The sequence below is a fragment of the Ursus arctos genome, unplaced genomic scaffold (genome assembly GCF_023065955.2).
Source record: "Ursus arctos isolate Adak ecotype North America unplaced genomic scaffold, UrsArc2.0 scaffold_2, whole genome shotgun sequence".
Lineage (NCBI taxonomy): Eukaryota > Metazoa > Chordata > Mammalia > Carnivora > Ursidae > Ursus > Ursus arctos.
In genome coordinates this window covers 31,304,746-31,329,857 of record NW_026622874.1, presented here as the reverse complement: position 1 = coordinate 31,329,857, position 25,112 = coordinate 31,304,746, and the positions used below count along the sequence as shown (strand labels likewise).

The window sequence follows — 25,112 nt, the reverse complement described above, 5'->3', positions numbered from 1 at the left end:
GCCTGTCGTACAGGTACGACGTAAAACGGCTCTGCTTTCTGGCAACCTGCTTCCGATCCCGCGTGTGTGAGTTAACGAGACAACTTCCTGGTGGGAAACGCGTGTTTTGAAGGTGGACGACAGTGACGTTTTTGCTATGGGCAAACGCGGGAGCCGGAGCCAGAGCCAGCTGCTCACCACCCTGACTAAGAAGCAAAAGAAGCATCTTCGGGATTTCGGCGAGGAGCATCCCTTCTATGACAAGTATGGAGGGGCCGGGACCAGCGGTGCCCGTGGTTTTTCCCGAGTTGGGCCCGCCGGTCTCCCTGGGGATCTGGACAGGACTGCTCCCCATTCTTCCCGCGCTTTCCCAGCGCGCTCGGCTTGGGAGGGTGCCGGTGGCATCCCGCCGGTGATGGGGTTCTTCGTGGGTCCTCTGCTTTTGTTGAGCCCTTAGCTTTAAAAAGCTAGACCGCACGCCTCCTGTGGGGGTGGGGTGCTGGTTTTTGTACCGTTAGAGGTTTTCTAAGATTGTTTTTGGTTTTTTTGTGTGTTTTTAAAGAATTGTCTGGGCCCCCTAAACATCGCTGTTCTATCCAGTTACAATGAGGAAACCGGTGTATCGGTAACTGTGAGTTCCTCTCTAAGTGTCCAGACTCTCAGTTATGGTCGTCGTGCTCACCTGCCACTCCACTTTGGGGCATTATAATGAAGAAATGTGCTAGAAAAGGTCTTTTATTGGTTAAATTGATACTTCTTTCCGAGGAGAGCCAGTTAACTCTGTTTGTCAAGTGACCTCGTTAAACTTGCCATTCATCAGTTATTATCGGTTTGTTATATTCTTAAAATCCCTGTCCCAGTGCATATGTGGCTTTTACATGACTATAGCTATAATGTATTTATAGTGGTATACTCTGCGTTTTTCATGTAAAGTTATCATTAGACTTTTTACTAACTGCTCCATGCTGGTAGTTAGAGTTTAACATTACCTGTTTCTTCTCAGGGTTTCTGGAAAGGAGGCAAAACCACAGATTTATCAACTGGTAATGCTTTATATCTTTTTTTTTTTTTTTAATAATAATTGGTTCTTGGTTGTTGATTTTAAGACTATATATAATGATAATAAAGCCTGGCTACATTCCCACTCCTTTCGATTTTAGATTCTAAGCTGTTATTTTAGTAGTATTGCTTAGTGTTGAATGCAGATGTGTGTTATAATGCCATTGTGATAACTAATATAGTAACCAGAGTTTGAAACTTTCCTGAGAGATTAGCCTATTAGAACCTGTCAAGGAGGCTTACCAGAGGGCTCTTGGTAAATCCTAAGGAGTATCTTGTTTACTTAACATAAAAGGAGCCACAAACAGTGCACACTGAACAAATTCCTAACTCATTACAACAAACTAAAATAAACCCTACATTCTTTTGTTGTATTGTAATTTTCCTGCTGCTTCTTTCAGCATGCCAAATATCTGACAATAGATTAGATCTCCTTATAACCTAAAGGTCTATTTTTGGTCCATTTTCTTCCCATATAGAACATTAGCAGTTCAAAGAAGATGAAAAGATTCTAGAATCATAGCTAAACTAGCTTTTTTGTCTGTTTGTTTTCTTGAGAGAGAGAGAGTGTACATGCACGTGTGGGGTGGGGAGGGGGAGAGAGAATTTTAAGCAGGCTTCACACCCAGCACAGAGCCCAACCTGGGGCTGGATCCCACAACCCTGAGATCATGACCTGAGTCAAAATCAAGAGTCAGACACTTAACTGACTGAGCCACTCAAGCATCCCTATTAGACTAGTTTTTTAAAATAACTTTGTTGCTGGGCATCATTGAATAGATAAGACTGCATATTTACAGAAAAGCTAATTTTTATTTATGAAAGTCTGAACCAGTTATATTTTTGTTTTTTTAAAAGATTTTATTTATTTATTTATTTATTTACAGAGAGAGAGACAGCCAGTGAGAGAGGGAACACAAGCTGGGGGAGTGGGAGAGGAAGAAGCAGGCTCCCAGCGGAGCAGGGAGCCCGATGCTGGGCTTGATCCCAGGACCCTGGGATCACGCCCTGAGCCGAAGGCAGACGCTTAACGACTGAGCCACCCATGTGCCCCATGAACCAGTTATATTTTTGGCCTAATGAAAATCATAAGGTAGAAACAAGAATAGTATGTTTCTGTTTTAAAATTTTCCAGGGCGCCTGGTGGCTCAGTCGGTTTAGCATCTGTCTTCGGCTCAGGTCAGGATCTGGAATTCAGGTCCTGGAATCAAGCCCCATGTAGGGCTCCCTGCTCAGTGGGGAGTCTGCTTCTCCCTCTCCCTCTACCACTCCTCCCACTCATGCTCTCTCTTTCTCTCTCTCTCTCAAATAAATAAATAAAATCTTTAAAAAGAAATAAAATTTCCCATTTTCCTTTTAGTCAGAGAGTTCAGATACTTCAAGTTCTGAAAGTGAAGCAGAGAGTGAACCAGAACAATTTTCTGGGTACCACAAGCTACTTGCCACATTAAAGAATGCTTCAGAAGAAGATGAGGAGGAGGAGGAGGAGGAGGAAGAGGAAGAGGAAGAAGACAGTGCTGTACATGAAGCGGAAATGAACGGTGAAGATAGCGATAGTGACGTCAGTGTGGAAAAAGAGACAACAGGAGAGTCTACCAAAGTGCAGGAGAGTAAGTGTCTTTGGTGTGGGCTCATCACCTTTGTCAGGGCAGACTGCCCCATGGGCACGGTGCCCTATACTGTGTGAGTTGGATGGAAGCACATGGATCCAAAGCAGAGCTCTTAACCTTGCTGGTTCAATGATATCCTTGAGAATCTGATGAAAACACAGGACCCTATGGCCAGAAAAATGCAGAAGTAATATTTTTGCTTATGATTTCCAGGACTTCATCAATCCTAGGTAAAGATCCCTTGATTCAGAGGAAAGGGAACATAATGCTGTTTTTGCGTTATACAGTCTTAATTAAAGAGATCATCGTCCTTTCCTTAGAGAAACCCAGGTTTAATGGAATATAGACAAAATATACAAAAATTTTAAAGCAGCAGATTTGTACGGAATAGCTAGTTATAAGGCGTTGAAGAGATGCTAAGTGATTGCACGCTGTCAGAGTAAATGAGGGAGGGCTTCAGGGAACCTCTAAGATTGAAAGCTTGAAGGAATTATATCTCACTCGGACTTCTAGGTGACTTTTTTCTTTTAACTTTGAAACTAACATTATGGAGGTATGATTTACAGGCAATAAAGTCTACCCGTTTTAAGTATACAGTTCAATGAGTTTGACACATACGTCTTTGTTACTATCACCAAAATAAAAATTCAGAACATTTCCAATACTTCCAGAAGGTGTCTTTTTGTCCTTTTATAGTGAGTTTCCCCCCTCTGGCATGAGGCAACCACTGACCTGCTTTCTTTCACTAAAGATGAGTTTTGCCTATTCTAGAAATTAATATAAATGTAAGCATACAGTATGTACCCTTTTGCATCTGGCTTCTTTGGCTCCTGTTTTTTATGACTAATCCATGTTGTTCATATATTAGTAATTTGTGACTTTGTATTGCTGGAGTCATATTTCATTTTCAGTGTGTCTAAGTAACTTTTTATGACTCACTATTGTAATGCCTGTTTTCCTTGCAGCTGTGTTTTTTCCCTATACTTTAAGGTGTCATACATCATTCTTAGTATTTTAATTCATCAGTTTTACTGGTCTAAGAGTTCATTGCCTCAGACTTAGGGGTTTTTTTTGTTTTTTATTTTTATCTTCTGTTTTGGATTTTTAGAAATGAAAAGTTTGGGTTTTTTTCTTTAATTATAAAAGTGATATACACTTACTATAACGATTTAATAGGGTAGTATAGTTAACCTGTATCTCCACCACCTTGCGATGAACATCTTTAACATTTCGTATAACTCCCCATTACCTTTTTATGGATACGTGTGTGAGTACAAGTATGTACATATATTTATGTATGTGTGTGTGCATAATGATCTCATACACTTCTGTAACTTACTTTTTTTGGTAGTATACCACAGATCTTTTCCATGTGAGTAATCATGGATTCATCTTCTTAATTATACGGTATTTCATTGTAAATGATATGTGGTAATTTAGTTAGTAATCCATTGATAGAAAAGGATGAAATCAATTTTTCCAGTTATTTCTTGTCATAATCAGTGCTGCTTTGAACATCTTTACATGTACCTCTTAGTGTACTTTGTCTAGTTATCATCTTAAAATAAGTTTGTAGAAGTGGAACTGGGTCAGCCATCAGGCTTAATGTTGAAACTTAAGTCTTCCACCTGAATTTGCTTAAAAATAAATAATAGCAATGAACATCAGTGTTGGTTTAGGCTAAGGAATTAAATTCTACTTGTCCACAGAAGTGTAATTACATTTATGCATAAATAATTTTACAAAATGTTTCTCCAAATCACAGGTACGGTTTTACCTGCTGACCCTGAAGGAAAAGGTGGGGATGGGCCAGTTAGCACATCACAGGAATCCCTCGAGGAGTTTACAGATGCAAAACACGAGTCACTCTTCAGCCTGGAAACCAATTTTCTTGAAGAGGACAGTGGAGGCACATGTTCTCTGAAAGTATCACAAGGTCAGAGCAGTGTGTGGTGTTGGAATTCACCAGATGCTTGGTGTGGGGGTTTGTGTGCTAATACGTGTTAAATCTCCTATTCCTGGAATGAACAGCAATCGAAACAGTTTAGCAGCTATATCTAGAGCTGGGAAGACATACTTCTCAAAGGTATTTTGTGGTTTTTCAGGGATTAGGCTATGCTGGGAGTCAGGAGGCTATTTAGTAGGACAAACGGCCGAAGAGTGATAGTACGGAAGGCCAGTTCCCCAGACTTCATATTTTCACAGTTGGGGTCAGGGGAAGACTACTGGTTTTTTCTCCAAGCAGCAAAGGAAGAGAAAGGAGAAAAATACTTTGTGCTTTTCTTTCTATCCTTCACTTGCTCTTTGTTATTGGAGCAGGAATTTTTCCAGATTTGTAAGACTCAGGACTGACTAATCTCCTTGGTCCTCATTACCAGGGAGCACCCTTGAAGCCAAAAAGCTCTGTTCTGTCTCTCTAGTCTCTCTCTGCCTCTTGGTCATGCCTCTGTCCTAGGGGCAGTGACTTGTAGGCGTAAGCAGGTCTCTGCTCCCTCTCTCAGGTCCACTTTCTCAGCCTGTGCCTGGAGGCCAAGTCAGGTTGGGCTCATTCTGTATTCTGACTACCATTTTTGGCCCGTTACCCTTCTTTTTTTTTTTTTTTTAAAGATTTTATTTATCTATTTGACAGAGATAGACAGCCAGTGAGAGAGGGAACACAAGCAGGGGGAGTGGGAGAGGAAGAAGCAGGCTCATAGTGGAGGAGCCTGATGTGGGGCTCGATCCCACAACGCCAGGATCACGCCCTGAGCCGAAGGCAGACGCTTAACTGCTGTGCCACCCAGGCGCCCCCCCCCCCTTTTTTTTTTTTCTCCCCGTTGCCCTTCTTCAACCCAGCTCTACCGTTAATGAAGCTGAAATTTTAATCCTTATTTGGCTCAGTTGGTTCTTTTGGTTATTGTGCTGGAGAAGGAGAAGTAGCAGGTAGGATTTGGGCACCACCCCATTGCAAACCATCAAAACTTTAATAACCTTGGAGGAGGGGTGCTTGGGTGGCTCAGGGTTAAGTATCTGACTCTTGATTTCTGCTCAGGTCATGATCTCAGGGTTGTGAGATCAAGCCCCGTGTCAGGCTGTGCTCCTGTGCATGGAGCCTGCTTAAGATTCTCTCCCTCTTCCTCTGCCCCGCCATACCCCTCATGCTTGCTCGCTCACTCTCCCTCTCTCCCTCCCTCTCTAAAAAATAAATAAATAAAAAAATAAAAACCTTGGAAGAGACATTAGGGAGCTTGATTATCCTAAAATTTCTCTGCTGGTTTTGCCTATACAGGTATGTCAGCACCTAGAATTCTTATGTCCTATTGTTCACTCTCAGGTGTTAGTATAAAGTGCACTGCATTGAAGTGTTACCATTTGGATCCTTGCATGGGTCATTTAACTTTAACTGCTTCTTAATGAGCGGGACTGGAAGGGAGGGTTGGGTGGCCAGCTCGGAGGACTGAAGATAACCCTGAGTGGAGGTACTACCATTTGGATCATTTGTTCACCCCAGTTGAGTATTGAGCATTTCTATGTGTCCTGCACTACAAGAGAAATCAGGCATGGAACCTGCTCTCAGGGGTCTTACACTGTTGCGGTGGGTGGGTGGGGGACTGTGGAGGGCCCCAAGGATGGCCTCTTAGTAGAGCCAGCACTGTGCCTGGCAGAGTAGCTCCAGGGAAATATTTATTGTGAGTCAGGAGATAACATTAAATTGATAGTATTTGGACATACAAAAACGAGGTGAAGGGAAGGGTAGAATTTTTAATTGAAGGAAGGAAACCCACAGAAGCAGAAGAATTTGAGGGCCATATAATTAAAAAATTACGTTGGAGAGGTAGACTGGACGTGTACACCCTAGCGTACCCCAAATTTCAAACTGAGAAGTTTCTTCAAGGGTTTTGAGCTGAGAAGTAATGTGATAAGAGAAATGCTTTAGGAAAAGGAACCTGTTAGAAACTTTCGAGCTGGGAGAGAGGACGCGGAAAGTAGATGGGAGAAAGGATGAGTTAATATTGTGAAAAGGAGTGTGTCATTTAGAGGGATGACCAAAAAATATCTGTTGTTTCCTCCTAAGTGATCTGGCATTCTTGATTTCTGAATTAGATCCATTTCTACAACATGTGAGCAAAGAACTGAAAGAAAAAGAAATTCAGGCTGTTGCCACAAATCCCAAAACTACTCACCAGCTAAAAGTAAGTATTGCTTGGTCATCCCCGTTACAAAGGAAAGGAAGCTCCAAGTAAAGCAGTGGTCTTGGGTTTTGGCAGTCTCCTCGAGTGTATGATATACCCCAGCGGCGGGGGAGCTGATAACGGAGCGTAGCATAGGAAGGCCAGAAGAGCCTAGTGGGGCACAGGCGTAGCTAGAAAAGGCTCTGGGAAGCTGGAGTGTGGGGGCCAGGGAAGAATGGCTTTGGAGACAGGTACACCAGGGCTTAGAGCAGCATCTGAGAGGCGCTGTTACATAACCCCAGGCAAGTTAATCTACTTTTTTGCTATTCACTGTTCTCATCTGTTAGAGGGGGCCAGTAATGCTTACCTCAGAATGAAGTAATTTAGTTTACCGACTGGTACATAGAAAGTATTGAGTAAAACAGTAGCTACTGCTGCTCTTGGTTTGTGTGAAATATCTGAGGTAGATTCACAGCTAAGTTACTCAGATGTGGAGCAGTTTTTGCTTCTTTGTGTTTTTTGTTTTTTAAGAGTTGGTCATCCTTTTTTAATTGAAATTTTTATTAAAATAATAATTATAGCTGCATTTTTTAAGAAGTAACACAAAGACATCCCTTATGCCCTTTGCCCAGTTTCCCCCCAGTGGTAGCATCTTGGCAAAACTATGCTGCAGTATCAGGGCCAGGAAACTGACATTGACACACCCTTCTGTCTTATTCAGCTTTCCTCGGTTTTGCTCCTACTCTTTTGTGTGTGTGTTTAGTTCTGTACTGTTGTATCAGGTGGAGGTTCCCCTTATCCACCACCAAAGTCATAATTCCTTGGAGATCCACCCCCAGTTCTTGGGGCAAAGCAGTAATTCATTTATTTTTATTGCTGAGATCATCCTTTTTTCCCCCTGAGATCAGCAATTTTGTTACAATGCAAAAATTCCCAAACTGGTATTTCACAAAAGTAATGCTTTATGATTTTAATAGCTGTAGCTCAAAAAAATTTATTCCATGCCCAAGTAAATTTGGAAAACTTGAGGTTAAATACAGTAGAATAGAGCTCTTGTCATAGGACTCATCAGAACCTTTTGTATCTAATATACATTGTGACTCTCCCTGAGGGGGATTAGTTTTTGTGATGTTTACCAAAGTTATTGACCGTGGAGCCCTTTTTTTTTCTAGAATGAATTTTGATTTCCTAGAACATATTCCACAGAATAGTTTGGGACACACTGACCTAGTGAAGAGCTCGGGTTGGAAGTCAGAAACCTTGGGCTCTAGCTCTCAGCTCTATTCTCTCCTGGGTCAAGTTTGTCTGAATCCTATAATCTCTCTGAACCTCTGCTTTCCTAAACTGTAAGACAAGCATAGTGTCCACCTTGCAGGGTTGTTGCTAATGGTTAAATGAGGTGATCTGGTAAATCAGAGGGAGCTTGGCAAATTAGAGAATACTGTGTGAACGTAATGTATGATAATGCATTTCTAACTGAGATCTTGATCTGTCTCTTTCTAGTGGCCCGTATTGGGCCAGCTTGTCTTTTCATCCAAGTTTCAAAAGTTGGAAACATTTAAACCCTCAAAGGACGTTGATTTAAAGTCACTTCATCTCCAGAAGCCTCTGGAATCCACCTGGACCAAGACCAACAGCCAGTTCCTCTCTGGTCCCCCAAAATCAAGTGGCCCCTTCACACCCCTCCAGAAAGAGCTCTTCTTAATTATGAATTCTTACCGGGACCTGTTCTATCCAGAAAGGACCGCCCTGAAGAATGGGGAGGAGATCCGCCATGTGTACTGCTTACATGTAATAAACCATGTCCTCAAAGCCAATGCCCAGGTGCTTGGTAACAATAGCAGACGCCGCAGCCAGAAACTTGGGGTGGGTGACGATGATGACTTCAGAGACCAAGGGCTAACAAGGCCCAAGGTGAGTGGCAGCAGGAGAGCTTTGTCCTCCAGAAGGAGGCTGCAAGGCACTGCCATATAGGTGCCTGGCACTTAGCAGGTACTCGGGTATTTTAATGATACAAATACTGGAATAATGAATGGGTCCAAGAGTGAGCGCCTTAGATGGGCCAGGCAGGGTCAGAGCAGTGCAGCAGACAGCTCAGCGGACTGTTTCTAACCATGGAGTTAAGTGGAAACTTGTGAATCAGAGGTACCTCTGTGATAATTCTCCTTAAAGATAACTCTGAACATACATAAATGACACTCCCTTGCAAATCTCTTCTTTGTGATTGTCAGAAATGGATGGAACTTTAGCAAGCCTTTTATCCAATCCCTAAATATTGTAGCTATGGACAGAGATCCAGATCTGTAGAGGACCTTGCTAAAGAGCCCCAGCGAAGGAGGAGCAGAGATGGGATTAGAACCAAGGAATCTCTTTCCTGAGCCACACACATAAGTAAACCTTGGAAAACAGAAATTCCTGTTTTTCCATTGTACAGTTACTACTGCTTAAAGTGATGATTACATTTATTTGGGTTTATAAGCCTAAGTTCCAGTGGGTTTGGAGCTTTGGTAGAAAATGTCTTTTTTAATTGTGTCCACGTTATTCATGTTTTACGTGGCTACATCTTGTGTTGTCCATTCCCCGCACCCCCTTAGCCTGTATCCCTCCATATTGAAGAAGTCTCATCTTTTTAGGTTGTTTTACTGAGTTTCATAGGATCCTAGGGTTTAGTACTGATGTGCCTCTTAGACATTTCTTGGTCCAGCCCCCTGTATGATAGCTGGGGAAGCTGAAGCCTAGATACTTCGTGTTGTAGCTGGGACAGTAACTTGGCCTTCTTCAGTCTTGGGCCCTCAGTGCTGCACTCTACCAGGCTCACTCACTGCACCTCTCCGGCTGTACTGGTTCTGTTTCTGGGAAACTATCTCAGAGTCTTGAATATAAGGATTGTAAGTTTATCTGTTTCCATTTAGAGTTGTAGAAGAAAATGAGTCCGATTACCCATGAAGCACATTTAGAATTTGATCAGTTGTGGAATCTGACAGGGGTTGTTTACATTGTCCATATTTACAGAAGGGTAGGTAGAAATTCATCATCTGTTAAGCATATTCTGTTTTCATTCTCACCAGTAACTTTAAGCATTTTTGGAATTGTTTGGAAAACTGAGCCCTACATTTCCCATTGAGGTATGATTTTATTTCAGAAATGCTTTCTCATCATTTCTGAAAAATGTACTAGGGAACATAACAAGAAAAGTAGTGATGCATTAATCCTTTTCCTTACTGGCTTTATTTGTTTTCTACTTATTACACCCAATTCCTTTTTTTAATTTTTTGTTTTATTTAAAAAATTTTTTTTCCTAATTCATTTATTTATTCAGCATATTTTTATCCCTTGGGGCTTATGCATAGAAATACTAAGTTCTGTGGAAGACAGAAATGAGTAACATTCTTTGCCAGTTGTATATCTGTATTGGATTTGTGCTAGTGGACACCTGTTAAAGGCATTGACCTAATCTTGAAAGATAATGTCCACATTCTGGTTGAGGGTTGCCTCCCGTGGGGCCATGAGATTAAAGTCCATAGGACACGGGGCTGTAGGTATGAGAGGTACTCAGGTTCTAGTACTGAGCCAGGTCCTGTGTAAAGCGGGTGACCGAGATGTGAGCCCTTCCAGGGCCTGCCACTCTACAGAGGGTTCTTTAGCTCCACGTTCTCAGGCTGACCTGCAACTGCCGGTCCTTGCCCTGGTCCCACCAAGGCTGCCGTGGCTTCCTCCACAGGTGCTGATAGTGGTGCCCTTCCGGGAAGCTGCTCTGCGAGTGGTACAGCTCTTCATCAGCCTCCTCGAGAGTGACAGCAAGAAGAAAATAATTGTGAGCAACAAAAAGAGGTTTAAGGGAGAGTATGGCTCAGATCCTGAGGAGAGACCACCCAACCTGAAGAGGCCTGAGGATTATGAAGCCGTGTTTATCGGCAACATCGATGACCACTTTCGGATCGGTAATTCCTTCTCGTCAGAACTCAAACCCTGAGGGACCTACGGTGTGAGGTTCGCGTGGCCAGAGGCTAGAAGCCTGGAGTTAGGCATTCTCTCAGTGGGGTGAGATGTCCTCCTACCAGGACTGGGGTGCATTTGTGAGATCTTGTCTGCCAGGGGCAAGAGTCTTCTTTGGCTAACGGGGTGGACACTTGGCTCAGGGTGGAGTGCCTCTGAAGCGGTGTGTAGAGACATGCACATTTACAGCAGAAATGCCTCGGCACACCCATAGCTAGGAGTTGATTCTACAGGGGGAGTTGGAAGTGATAGGCTGAGTGGGCCACTCTGGGGAGGCTGAATAAACCGAGCGTCTATGAGTAATGGACTTCCCTCCTACCGGCCACGTAGAGTGCCTGCCCCCTGAATTGTTTCCACTCACGACTTACCGACTGCTACCCAACTTGGTACATCTTTGCTTATCTCTCATTCACCTCCCGTATACTTGGTTGGGTGATTATTGATAGAGTAAAGTTCTTGGGAAAATGTCTTTTAGTCACATAAGCTCATTTGAAAAACAGTTATTAAGCATCTACTGTGTGCCAGGTACTGCTAAGAAGCTGAGGATATAGAAATAAAAGTTATGCTTCCTTCTGTTAAGGAAATCCAGCCTAATGGGAAAATAGTACAGAATGCTAAGTGCTGAGCAGAGGATGCAGTGGATGTTCTGGGAGCGTTTAAAGCGATTTCTGTACTCAAAACGGGCATAGGATAGTTGGGGAAGGCGTCCTGGTGGAGGTGCCATTTATAGAAAGTTGAGACCTGATTAGGATTTAGTGTGTTACAAAGAGGGGTGGTCAGAGTAGAGGAAAAGGGTTCAGACAGGAAACTGCACATGCAGAGGCATCAGGGTGAATAAGCTGAGCGTGACCTAAGATCTATATAGGCTTTGGCATGCCTGGAGTGTCAGGTACGAGGGGACGAGATTAGATGTTTAGTTTTAAACGTGCAGGTGTCCTGCAAGCTGCTGATATGTCAGTTTTGGGCTCAGGAAAGAGATGTGGGCTAGAAACACAGATCTTTGTGGAGGTGGTTTTACAGCCGTGGTTAGTGAATAAATTTACCTATTTATTACCCATAAACTTACATAGGGTGTGAGTAGAACTTAGAGCTGAATCAGGGACTTGTGGAAGAGCTGTTTGGCTCTGAGAAGATAGATATGGGCCAGGTCAGGGATAGAAACAGAAGTGAGTGTTAAAGAAATGGAAACCACCAGTGAGGAAAAGAACATTTTGAGGAGGATGTGTTCAATATATTGCTTTATGCATTTGTGAGTGTCCTTGCATTGGTGACCTTGGCAAGAGTCCTTTCAGTGGAGTCCTGAGAATCAGGCCAGATTGCGATGCACTGAGGAATGAATGGGAGATTTCTAAGCAGAGACCACTCTCTGGAGAAGTTTGAGCCAAAAGGAAGAGAATGAGAGCTAGACAGGACCATAGAGGCAAGGGGGGAGATGATTATTTTAGGAGAGAAAACAACTGGAGCACAGTCATGTGCTAAGGGGACAGATGTGATGGTACAACATGCATGGTGAGCGGGTGGAAGCTAATGCCTGGGTGGGAACTAATGAACGGATGTGTACTTGGCTGTTTTGTGTAGGAGTGGCAGTACTTCAGAGGAGCGTCCGACTCTATGCCCCCTTTTACTCCTCCGACATCCTCATTGCCTCCCCGCTGGGCTTGAGGACCATCATTGGTGCAGAAGGAGAAAAGAAGAGAGATTTTGACTTTTTGTCTTCTATCGAGCTTCTCATCATTGATCAAGCTGACATTTACCTGATGCAGAACTGGGAGCATGTCCTGGTAATGGTGGCCATTCCCATTTAGAATGACAACATTCACGTTTAGAGAAGCAGCTCAGTAATTTAAGTCTTAAAAGGGTTATTTAAGTCCAAATGAGTACTCAGTTTGGAAATGGAAATATTTCAAATCTTCCAGTTTGAAAAAGCCTTTTATCCCCTCTTCTAACCCACAGTTTGGCAATAATCATGCAGAGAAGTAAAAATTCTTACCAATATTTTCAAATCTCCAGAAAAGATTTCTTCCCCTTTAAGGTCACCTCTCCTAATAGACCACTTTAGTGTAGCTGGTTGGTAGATTGGTTCCTCCTGACCAGGAATGTCTTTACCTAGTATAATTCCTCCCATAGTTAATGCTTATTTTCCTTTGTTTGGCCTTCAGTGGAAATGGGAAAACCGCTCAAGATTTCTTAATGTGTGATCTTGTCTTACAGAGAAATGTAGGATGTCCTTACCCTCCTGCTGTATCTTGTGCTGTAATTTTTTCCTCCTTCCCCACATACTCTGCAGTGTTGTCCATTTTAGGATTGAACAACTGTGCTTTGGAACAATCCTTATCACAGAACCATAGGTTTAGTTTTTTTAAGGCATTTGAGAACTCACTTCTACAGTTCCAGGGCTTATAGGGACCCAGGAAGGTTGGGGCAAATAAAGGGGATATTTTAATTTATAAAGTGTGGAATAAATATATAATACTTGTTATCCTTTAATATATATTTCAAAGTGAAAATATAATTAGAAAAGCCATGTTGATGGTTGAGTCACGTTCTGTAATTTGAGGGAAAGGCATGTGTAGTGGGTCTGGGGCTAGCCTAATGTTTTGGGAACCAGGTCACTGAAGAACAACAGCTCTGTTTTCCATGTCATTTCCCTTCTTGTCCAAGTCTGAGACTGAGGAACCCATAGAGTGACTAGGGTGGCATTTCAGAAGTTCCTTTCAATGTAGGTACCATCTTGATCCTTTTTGAAAGGTCCAAGAGGTAGCCAATTTTAGCTTACCTTTCTGTTGGGGGTGTTCACCTAAGTGGGCAATTCACCCCCATCTGAGTCTTGATTTTCTGGTGTGATTCGGAATTTGGCTGTACATACTCCATGGGGGTAATAAGATGACAGACTAGTAAAATGCTTGGCAGTGCCCAACGGGTATATCGTCAGTAAAAATTAACGGTAGTGCTGTTTCTGCTCAAAGCATTTGATGAACCACATGAACCTACTGCCCTTGGATTCACACGGGGTGGACTTCTCTCGAGTGAGGATGTGGAGCCTCAATAATTGGTCTAAGTACTATCGCCAGACACTGCTTTTTGGGGCCCTGCAGGATGCCCAGATCAACTCTGTGTTCAGCAAGTACTGCGTCAATCTTCAAGGCCAGGTGCGCTCTCTCCTTGTTTCTCTGGATCTCCGTGAAGCATTGTGTACTGTTTGGGTCATGAGGCATAAGGCGAGGATGGCATTTGATCAGCGGTGGGGGCGGCTCGCTTCCTAATGCTCTCATTGACTCCTGGCAGGTGGCTGTAAGGAACGTCCCAATGACAGGCTCCATCAGCCATGTCCTAGTGCAGCTTCCGCATGTCTTCCAGAGGATGGAAGCTGAAAACCTAGCTTCCGTGATTGATGCCAGGTACCTATCCCTCCCTAGTCCCATTGGACACCTGGGGGTCACGGAGAGGGATTTAGCTTCGTGGGATTTAGCTTCGGCATACAAATTTAGAATTGGATTCCATGTTGATTTTACTACTATTTACCAAATGATATGAGATCATTGAACCTAATCATCACTGACAGAAGAGGAAACCAACCTAGAGAGGTCCTAGTTTGTTAGTGGCAGCATTAGTACTGTAAATCGGGTTCTTTCCACAGGATCGTGGCATTTCTTAATTACATTACACTACTTAATGCTGCTAAGTGTTCCATGTCAACAACTTAATTGTAAGCCCTTCAGGGCAAGAACTAATGCCCAGCAGCAAACACTGAAACCTTTATTTTTTTTTTTTTAAAGATTTTATTTATTTATTTGACAGAGATAGACAGCCAGCGAGAGAGAGGGAACACAAGTAGGGGGAGTGGGAGAGGAAGAAGCAGGCTCCCAGCAGAGGAGCCTGATGTGGGGCTCGATCCCATAACGCCGGGATCACGCCCTGAGCCGAAGGCAGACGCTTAACTGCTGTGCCACCCAGGCGCCCCAACACTGAAACCTTTAAATATTCAACTGTAAGCTCTTCACCTTTTGCCTCCCGCAAACACCAAGATTCCAGTATTTCTAATTCTTTCTGTATTTTCCCTGTCTCTTTGTGTTTTGTTGGGGGACCCATGGTAGGAGAAAGATGCTTTGCGTATGGGAGGTGTTCAGTAATTATTTGTTGATTGATCGACCATGGAATGAATGAATGAATGAATGGTGTGCTTATCTACATCTAGAATAATTCTCTGGGATATACTGACATCACATCTATTTTTTTTTTGCAGTGAATTACGTAATCTCTTTGATGGCATAAGCCAGGTTGGCCTCTTTGGGGGAGGTAGAAGGAGATTGTGACTTGCCCAGGGTAATCTAGTTAGTGGTGACATTGTGAGCTAATTTCTAAATCGTTGACTTTGCCCTTTGCTTTTCCACATCAGGTTTAATTTTTTTGTGAACAAGATTTTGCCTCAGTATCGTGACGCCGTCATGTCTCACACACTCATCTATGTCCCTTCCTACTTCGACTTTGTGCGTCTCCGGAATTACTTCAAGAAGGAGGAGCTGAATTTCACCCACATTTGCGAGTACACCCAGAAGTCTGGTATCTCCAGGGCCAGACACTTCTTCCTTCAAGGAGAGAAGCAGTTCTTACTTCTCACAGAGCGCTTCCATTTCTACAAAAGGTAAAGTAGCACTGGGTTTGGAGTGTCCTCTCTGCAGGTGAGAACGCAGTGCGATTCACGGCCTGCTTCTGAGCGCATGGCAGTCTTTGCGGTGCGATAAGGTCCTCTTTACTCTCCTTTCCGTGGAGAAGCCGGCGGGTTTTGGAACTGGATAGACTCTTCTTGGTTGAGTGGTCTCTCCCCAGAATGGGTATTGTTGGAGAAGGTAGAGACAAGTGAGTGTGTGTGGTGTAACCTGTGTGTAGATCTGGAGCGCCCCCACACTTGGGATACCTCCTGGAGCTGTGGTTGTACACCCCAAGAAAGATGTTCCTGGGTTGAACGCTCCAGGGGAGGCACAGCCGAAGTGAAGCTAGGAGGGAGAGGGAACCGTCCTGGAAGCACAGACAAGATAGCAGGGGCCTCATGGTCTGTGGAGCTGGAGGCTGAGCACCCGGTCCGTGTTCAGAGTTAACAGTGTGCCTGGAGCAGGTGCACACACGCTTCCGCTCGAGGAGACCGCGACTGAGGGGCCCCTTGTGTGCGGGAGGCAGAAGGTGAGGGGCTTAGAGTTGAATATTTAATGATTTCAGTGTTTGCTTAGCTTCCCCATTACGTGATTTGACAAAACAAATTGGATTTGCTTTTTAGAAAAAAATTCTAATTAGAGCGTTAGTAAACTTGAGCCTTCTGTTACTGTTTGCAGCCACTTGTGCCTCCAGAAGTCAGGTATTTTATTATTTTGCCAAGTCTTTCTCTGCTGCCAAATGAAAAAGCCTTTTTTAAGCCCTTGTCTATAGAGAGATGGAAATTGCATCCTATTATCTTTTCCTTCCAGATGTGCAATAATGTTCAGTGAATTGATGTTTTCCTTTACTGTTTAACTCTCAGTCTATATACTACTGAGGGGCATGTTTTCTCAGAGAACCCCAAACACAGTAGCCGGAAATCTTTGAGGCTTTGGCGCATATTCGATGATGCATGTTGGCATTGCTTTGCCTTTTAGTTTATGCTGATGTTAGGATGTGCTCTCCAGACATGCTCTTGTTTACCAAGATGGGAAGGGAGGAGTCCAGCAGCCTGCCAGGGCAGAGGAGGCTGCTATGACATGACCTCTTTGAGTGTTCTGCTGACTGGGTGATCTGTGAGTGGAGAGATGAGAGATGGCTGCACTTGTGTTCCCTGGGCTCCGTTCTTGGCCACCTACACGGGGCTGTTTGGCCGAAGAGTGTTAATGAAGGCCTGCTTGTTGGCGTCATTATTTGCTTTGTTCCAGTAAGTTGTTTTCATTCATGTTGAAAAGTGATATTTTGGGGGAGTTTGCACTCAGCAGGTCTTAAGAGCCCTTCATTTTCTATCAGCTTGACACATGAAAGCAAGCCTTTTTTAAGTGAAGTGGTTGGATTGGAAAACTTCCCAGTGTGATTGTTTATAGCAAGTATGAATTAGGCTGGGATGAAGACTGCTCTCAAAGAGCAGCTCTTCAGTGAGGGGGCATGGTGTCTCAAGTAGGCAGGACAGTCCTCTGTCTTACACCACTGTTGTGTACTGAACTGTTGTGCCTCCAAATCACTATAAAGACAAACCTACATGTACCGCTTGCTTTATACCCTGGGCCAGGTTAATTGGTATATTCTGTGTTTAAGATGAATAGAAATAATGTGCTTCAGTGTTCGGCGACTGCTAATTATCTCAGGGTTTCCAACTTGGATTTTTTTGCTTGAGAGGTCACCAAGGTGACGATCGGTGCTTTTATCTGAAATGCCTTTGTGATTTGATTTTACCTTGGGAAAGGTACATGTATGTTAAACTTTAGTATCCAGCTCTGAAATTCGTTATATTCTCTGTGGAAGTGGGCAGTGTTAGAAATATCACGGCTCATTTGTGAGCTAGCAAAACATTTTCAACTGAAGATTAGTCGTTTTTTGTGGCATCGGGGGATGAAACCAGTAGAATTAGGATAGGACAGGCCTTTGGTCATGATGGCCTGCCTGAGGATGGGATGCTTCACAGCCCTTTCCCTGAGCATTGTCACTGGGTTGCCACAGCAGAGAGGGTTCTCAACCAGGGCGCAAGTCAGAAACTTTGGAGGTGGGATTTATGGGGTTGGGACAGGCTGCTGGCGTGTTCCTGAGTACCCCCGGCCCTACAGAAGTATTCCAATTCTGAAGGTAGCAGACCATCTTTATAGACAATGTGGAGGAGCTAGCCTTTCAAGTCAGTTGTGGGTGCCTCACTTATCTTTCACAGTTGGCGGGTGAGGTAGGTGTTTGGCAAGTCCTTTGTCCTTAGTTTAAGGACATCCAGCTGTTTGGTCATATTTGTATTTTGGGTTTCTTTTTTTTAAGATTTTATTTTTTGAGAGAGAGAGAGTGCAAGCGAGGAGAGGAGCAGAGGGAGAGGGACAAGCAGACTGTGCTGTGCATGGAGTCCGACAGGGGGCTTGATCCCAGCACCCTGGAGATCATGACCTGAGCTGAAAGCTAGAATCAGACACTCAGCCAACTGAGCCACCCAGGCGCCCCTCGGTCATATTTGTAGGGGTCACTGAAGACCCAAAGGCTATACCAAGGGAGGAAGAAGGTAGAGGAAGGGATGCTGACGACTGGAGAATCAGTACTAACTGCCCCTCCAAAGAAGCCTTCACCACGTTCACTGTTACCAGGAGATACCTCGTCTCTGTTGTGGAAGAATTGAGACAGATTTTCTTGGTTTTTAAATATAACACTTACTGGAATTGGTTTTGTTGTTTTGTTTTATAAGTACTCTGATTCTAAGAGTATTATACAATTATTGTAGAGAACTTGGAAAATCTAGGTTAAAAAAAAGAAAATGGAATTTCATTGCTCTGATATTAATACCCGTTTCAGTGTATTTCTTTCCCTTTTTAATGTGAAAAATATGTGCACATGTACATACGCGCGTGCACACACACGGGCTTTTTTTAAAGGTACTGAATTGGGACCACACTATACTTACTGGGATTTTTTTCTTTTACATGTTTTAAGTGCTTACTGAAAAACAATTTTAATATGTTAACACTTTGGCATATATAGTTGTATATCATGGGTCCATTTTTAAGTTGATCTGTATAGCTCTGTCACATCCTCCCTTCCCCAGCTCTTTAGTTGGAAGATTTCATTTCGAAGGAAATTTTAAGACTGATACTGAACATCTGTAACTCCTTTCACTTGGACTTCACCAGCTGTTAGCATTTTGCCACATTTGCACGCACCCCTGTTCTCTTTCTTTCCTTCTCTCTGTCCATCTTATTTTTCCTTCCTGTGAACCATTTGTAAATAAACTGCAGGAGGCTTCATGCCAATGAACCCCTAAATCTTTCAGCATGTAGTTCCTAACTTTTAGCCACAATATTATCATATTGCTTGTTATTACTATAGTAATATCATCTGATATATATAGTCTGTATTCAGATTTTCCTAGTTGTCCCTACATTGACCATTATAGCTGTTTCATCCCCTAGTGCAGGATTCAGTTAAGGGTCAGACATTACATTTGGTTAATGTTTCTGTAGTCTATCTTAATAGTTCTCAGCTGGGGATAGTTTTCCTGGAGACATTTTTGGTTGTCAAAACTGAGGGTTATTCTAGTGGTCTAGTGGTTCTTGTGGGTTGAGGTGAGCATGCTTCTAGATATCCTGGAGCACACAGGATAGCCCCACAACAGAGAATTATCTGGCTCAATATGTCAGTAGTGCCGAGGTTAAGAAACCTTGACCTAGAATAATTTTCTTGCTTTTTTTTTTCTTTGACATTTTTTTTTAAGAGTCCAATCCAGTTTCCTCTAGAATGTCCCAGAGTCTGGGCTAATTGTTTTTTGTTTTTTGGGTTTTTTTTTTTTAGATCAGTGATTCCCAAACTTTGCTGTACATTAGAATCCCCTTGGGGAGCTTTTAAAGATCCAAATACCCGGGTCATATCCCAATGCCAATTAAATTCCTGTGTGTGGGTGTGGGGACGAAGCATGGATACTTCATACACACAAACAGGTAATTTAGAGTATAGCAAAGTTGGGAATCACTGACTTAGATTAAATATCTTTGGTAAGAACTCTACATAGAGGATATTGTATACTTTCCACTGCATCTTGGCACATAATGTTGGTTTATATCATATTTGGTGTTGCTAAATGTAATCACTTGGTCAAGGTGGGTCTACTAGGTCTTTCCATTGTTAAGGTACCTTTTCTATTTAATTAATAAGTAATCTATGAGGTATGTATTGCATTCTTTTTAATGGCTACATAGTATTATGTTGTATGGACATATAATTAGTGCAGTTTCCTTTTAATGGGTATATAGATTTTAAAAAAAATTTTTCTGCTATTATATACAATAATGCCAAGAACATCCATATGCATAGTTGATGGCATAGGTGCCGAGTTATTTCATTAGGGTAAGTGTGGAGAAGAAAACCTGTTAGCTCAAAATCTGTATACAATGAAAAATTCATTATCCATTGCTGCTTATTTGCTCCCTACCAACTTCTCCATATCTTGTCCCCCTCTCCCCAAAATACACACAAATGATAATTTGTACTCCACTGGCCTATTTGTGCAAAATCCCACTTGTTGCCAGTGACTTGATAGCCAAAATGATACCTCAGTGTTTTAATGTCTTTTTCTTGTGTTTTCGTGTTTTTTTTATGATCGTCTGTTGAATGTGGAGGCTGAGATAAGTAGTGCTTACACCCAAGCACACCTCTTACTCTGTCAGGCCACTAGTGTAGGAGTTATGAATCTAGGTAGGATTTGTTATTACTGTGGCTAACCTTCCATGCTCCACGGACTTCCAATTCCTCTAGCACACAGTGGTTTAGAGTGGGGCCTGGGGTGCCAGAGGGTCTTTTGTTAGTGTCCTCATCTTTTCTCAGCTTTCACCAGCCCTGTACCCCTGTGCCAGAGGAGGGGTCTCTCCCCATACTAGCTCCTCCCCCAGCAGTAGGCTGCTCTTGATCGTTACTCCATGTGAGGCTTGAGGTGGGGTTGGGGTTCTCCTGATGCAGCTTGCTTTTAGGCAGGCCCTGTTCGTTCTGGGCTGTGGAGGTGGGGCCTTCTCAGCATTCCTGTAGCACATGCCATGGCAGCCGAACCCTACCTTGTATCTGTAAGGGGTCTTGGCAGGAGTTTCCTGCTTCTCCCACGGTAGTGGCTAACCTCTGCTTATGTCCGAGCAAGGTCTTGGACTAGGTGGATTTTGTGCTCTTTCCCCAGGAACAGTCTGCTGTTGCTTTCTACTGGGTGTGAGTCTTGCGATGGGGAAGGATGGGGTGGGGCTTTACTGCCCCAGATGGCGCTACAACTCCCCCCCGCCCCAACAGTTGACCTTTGCCCCTCTCTCATCAATTCAGGGTTTTGCTTCATATAGATATGGATCTGGGAAGTGAGAGGTTTCACCAAAGCAGACCGGTCTCTCTCAGGTCTTCTGCCTTGCCTCCCATCTTTCTCCAGGACTCTCAGTGGAGGCTTGTGGAAAAGAACCCATGAGTGAGTGTGAGCTAAAGGAGTGTCCACAAATCCCAGGGATTCTGAACTGTCACATAGGCCCACACTTGCCCTTTAAGAATTTGTTAGAAGTGTAGCGGTTTTCCTGCTACCCACTTTCTTGGCAGCTGCCCTCTTCCTCCTGTGCTCCTTCACGAGTGAAGTCGTTCGTGTGCCCTGTCTGTCTGCAGAGGGCTTTGTTACTCTTCGGAGTTCAGTGAGTGGTAGGCTGGCTCTTGAGATCTGGTTACACGTCTCTTCCACGCTCCTGAGCTCAGCAACATGATATTGGTAGCTTGAAATTGGCCACGGTGGGAGTATTTACACCACAGAAATGGGCAGTTGCTTCAAATCAGCACCCTCTCTTCCCCACTGAGAATCAGTTATTAAACATAAACTGGTGCACCCTTGAATCAATTCTCTTGGTTGCCTTGTGACATCAGCTGTCTGGGCTCAAGAAAAGCAATGCTTTTGTAGGTTATCTGGCTTTTTCTTGTTAGTGTGGAAGCAATATGCTTTTGAGTTTACTGTATACTAAGCAGAAGTAGAACTGTATGTTTATTTTTGTTTGTTAACTAGTGAGATAGAACAGTTTATTCAAGTCATTAGCCATTAGAATTTCTTCTTTATGATAATATTAAAGGTGAACCAAGTGGTGGATTGCAATTATAGTTTGGAAGACGAGGTTCGTCAGAAGTCAGGGTGATCCAAGAGATAAGAAGACAAGGAAAGCTCATCCCCTGTGAATGAAATCAAATTCCTGAGGGAGTCTAACATCAGCAGTATAGGAGAGAGCTTTAACAGGGAAAATCAGAGCCTTGTCAACTATAACGTCTTTTGTTATGGGGCCCCAGAGGGAATAATTGACCTCGACCCGAACCATACGGCGAGTCCCTAGGGTCTCCACCCCCCACCACCACTGTGCAGCACTGCAGCAGGGAAAGAAGTGCATAAGCTGTTGAAACTAATTGCTTTTCCATAATGCCTCATGGGTCCTCAGGCAGGATTTTGTAAATGGATGAACTTGGGACATCTGCCGTGGAGTTAACATGTCTGCAGAGTGACAGGAAAAGACCGATGGGAGCGCATTTACAGTTTATGCAGTTTATTTTACATACTGGGTCTGACCTCCTTTCCAGTATAGAACATTCTGTTTTGCCTGATTATATTAAGGGTCATGTTAAGTTGTTAAGTGTTTGCTTTTTAAGTTTTCTGTAACAGATCTTCAGTCCTAGTCTACCTCGGTCTACCCAGAGTAGGCTCAAGAAATGATACAATTTATTTTATCATGATCTTAAGCCAAACTTGAGGAATTCACATGTGTTGTCACAAAGTAAGTCCTTCCAACTCAAATTAAAATAACCTTTGGTCCGTTGGTTGTGTGTGCCGCTATCGTCCTCCTTGAGCATGGAGCAGCAAGAGTGAGCTTCTGCCCCTGTCCAACTCTTAGGTAGCTTTTCCATACATTTTCTCAAGTAGATATAGCCTCTCTTTCCCCTTCCAATAGGTATACCATTAAAGGGATCAGGAACCTGATTTTCTATGAACTGCCAACGTATCCCCACTTCTACAGTGAAGTCTGTAACATGCTGAAAGCCACCAGCAGAGGAGAGGAAGCCACGTGGACTTGCACTGTCCTCTACTCCAAGTATGACGCCCAGAGGCTGGCTGCCGTGGTTGGTGTGGAACGGGCTGCACAGATGCTACAGTCCAAGAAGAACGTCCACCTCTTTATCACCGGAGAGAGATGAAAATTTGTTGGACAGGACATGGTGTTGGCAGGATGCATTATGCTCTCTTCTGTGCCACTTGGACCCAGTTCTGATCACTTGTATGAGAGAAGGACTGCTACAAGGAAGGAGCACCAGGCAGCAGCATACTGGATAATTCTTTTCAGGTCGTGTGTCCCTGAAAAGTTAAATGTAAACCAAATTTTGGTCACATCTTTCAGAGATCAGGAGGGAGCTGTTAGAATTCCAAGAGGTTGATACAAGGAAAAACTTTTACTTGAAACTCTTTGTAAGCCATAAATTCTTCTATTGTTATTTTATTCTCTCATTTATTGCATTTGGTAAATTCTTTCAGATTTACCTATTTCCGTGTGACGCTTTCTTAAAGTAAGGCGTACGTGTCATTGCATGAGAACTGGTTATGAGAAATTGGAATACTTCTTGCTGCTGAATATCATCTTAATATTGGATCACGCAGGTTTTGCAAAACTATTATTTTTCTCCAGCCAAACTTTTTTTAAACCTTAAACATTCTATTTTAATTCAAGCTAGAAGAGTACATACTTAAAATCACATTATTTAAAATAACATTAATCTCTGCTCTGTTTCAAGAGTTTTGTGAACCTTTGTGTTGTAATAGCCATCGTAATATCATTGTCTTCATTTATTACTCTAGTCAATTTTGTAAGTCACGTAACAGCTAAAATGACAGGGGAGTTTCACTTTTAAAAACATTTTTATCTTGAAATATTCCCAGAAAAATTAAAAATACCGAACCTGAACATTTGAAAATAAATTGCTGACTTGATGGGCCTTATCACTCGGAAAGATTACCCCTGAATTTAGTGTGTATTGCCTATAGATAAGGACCTTTTTCTGTGTAACCAAATAGGAAATCCGAACATTGCAGTTAATATCTATTGCCATCTAATCCTCGGACCCCTTTTTCCAAATGTCCCAATAATGTCTTCTATAGCAGAAGGATACAATTCAGAATTACATACTGCCTTGAATTGTCACATCTTTGTAGCATTCTTTATTCTGGAAGAGTGCTCCAGCTTTTTGCCAGCTTTCTTAACTTTGACACTTTTGAAGGTAACAGGCTGTTTATTTTAGATAATGTTTCCCTTTGATTAGGTTTAGTTTATGCGTCGTTGGCGGGAACACTGAGGCACCACTGTGTCCTCACTGCATCTCCTCAGGGGGCACACACTGTCCACTTGCCCCATCACTGATGATGCTCAGTGACCACTGGTTTTTCTTTTGTTTTTGTTTAATTTTTTTTTGAAGATTTTATTTTTAAGTAATCTCTACATCCAGTGTGGGGCTCGAACTCACAACCCCCATATCAAGAGGTGCGTGCTCTAGTGACTGAGCCAGCCACTTGTTAAACGTACAGTGTTTGCCAGGCTTTTCCAGTATGGAGTTCCTCTTTTCCTCTTTATTAATTTATGTCAGTATGGACTTGTAGTTTCACCTTCTGTTTAGTGGGTTATAAGGCATTACTGTCAGTGTGGACATGTATACACACATACCATCTAAATTTTATTTCTGTATCCATGTACTGAAACCATGAATTCACACCACACCTCTGATTCCAGTCTGACACCACAGGATGCCTTCTAGTTTTCTCCCTCTTTGTAGTTGTAACGAGACATGTGGCTCCCATTATCCTCAGTGGAACGACCCATAATTGGTACAGATGTTCTTTTACTTGGACACACTTAAAATTGCTTATCAAAAAAGTAAAATCATTTTTGGGGTAGTCTTCCTGCTGAATATTTTTATTTTTTATTTTTTAATTTTTTTGAAGAGTTAGAGACAGCCAGAGAGAGAGGGAACACAAGCAGGGGGAGTGGGAGAGGAAGAAGCAGGCTCCTAGCAGAGGACCCTGATGTGGGGCTCGATCCCAGAACGCCGGGATCACGCCCTGAGCCGAAGGCAGACACTTAACGACTGCGCTACCCAGGCGCCCCTTCCTGCTGAATATTTAAATAGGTATTTTCATTTCTCTCTTTACTCAACATGGAACTATTCATTCCATATACAGCTGGGTTCCTAAAGTTCTGAAAATTGAGGTGACGGTCAAGCTGGCCGAACCCATGCTACAAATGACTTTTTATATTCATCGAGTATCCCGTGGTTATCGGCCACATGTGCTCTTGTTTACCATAGAGCCTGTATGTAATGAGAAAAATGAGTTCACTTGCCTAGTTCAAAGATAGGAGGAAGAAGGGGACCCCCTCTTCTGTTTCCATGTTCATTACCCTGTGCATTGTAGCTGATTTCATGGCTTTCATGATCACTGTTCACAAGACTCTCAGATTTCTAACTCCTCTGGATCTCTACACACATGTGAACCTGGATTTCAAGTCTATGATGTGGCCTCAGGAATCTATTGTATTTAGCATCCCTAGTGATTTTAGTGCTGGCATGTAGCCAGCCAAATGCTTCTCACCTGTAA

General features: G+C 43.0%; 1 protein-coding gene across 1 annotated transcript; it reads left to right on the top strand.

Annotated features, from left to right (window-relative positions):
* Window positions 1-17: 17 nt before the first annotated feature.
* UTP25 (UTP25 small subunit processome component) lies at window positions 18-23,456 on the top strand. Its single transcript, XM_026509078.4, has 12 exons — window positions 18-243; window positions 983-1,022; window positions 2,399-2,648; window positions 4,414-4,584; window positions 6,732-6,820; window positions 8,303-8,713; window positions 10,521-10,740; window positions 12,374-12,576; window positions 13,762-13,944; window positions 14,081-14,193; window positions 15,192-15,437; window positions 22,426-23,456. Exons 1-12 carry the CDS (start codon window positions 137-139, stop codon window positions 22,667-22,669), a joined length of 2,277 nt encoding a protein of 758 aa, XP_026364863.3. The 5' UTR covers window positions 18-136; the 3' UTR covers window positions 22,670-23,456.
* The last annotated feature ends 1,656 nt before the right edge of the window (window positions 23,457-25,112 follow it).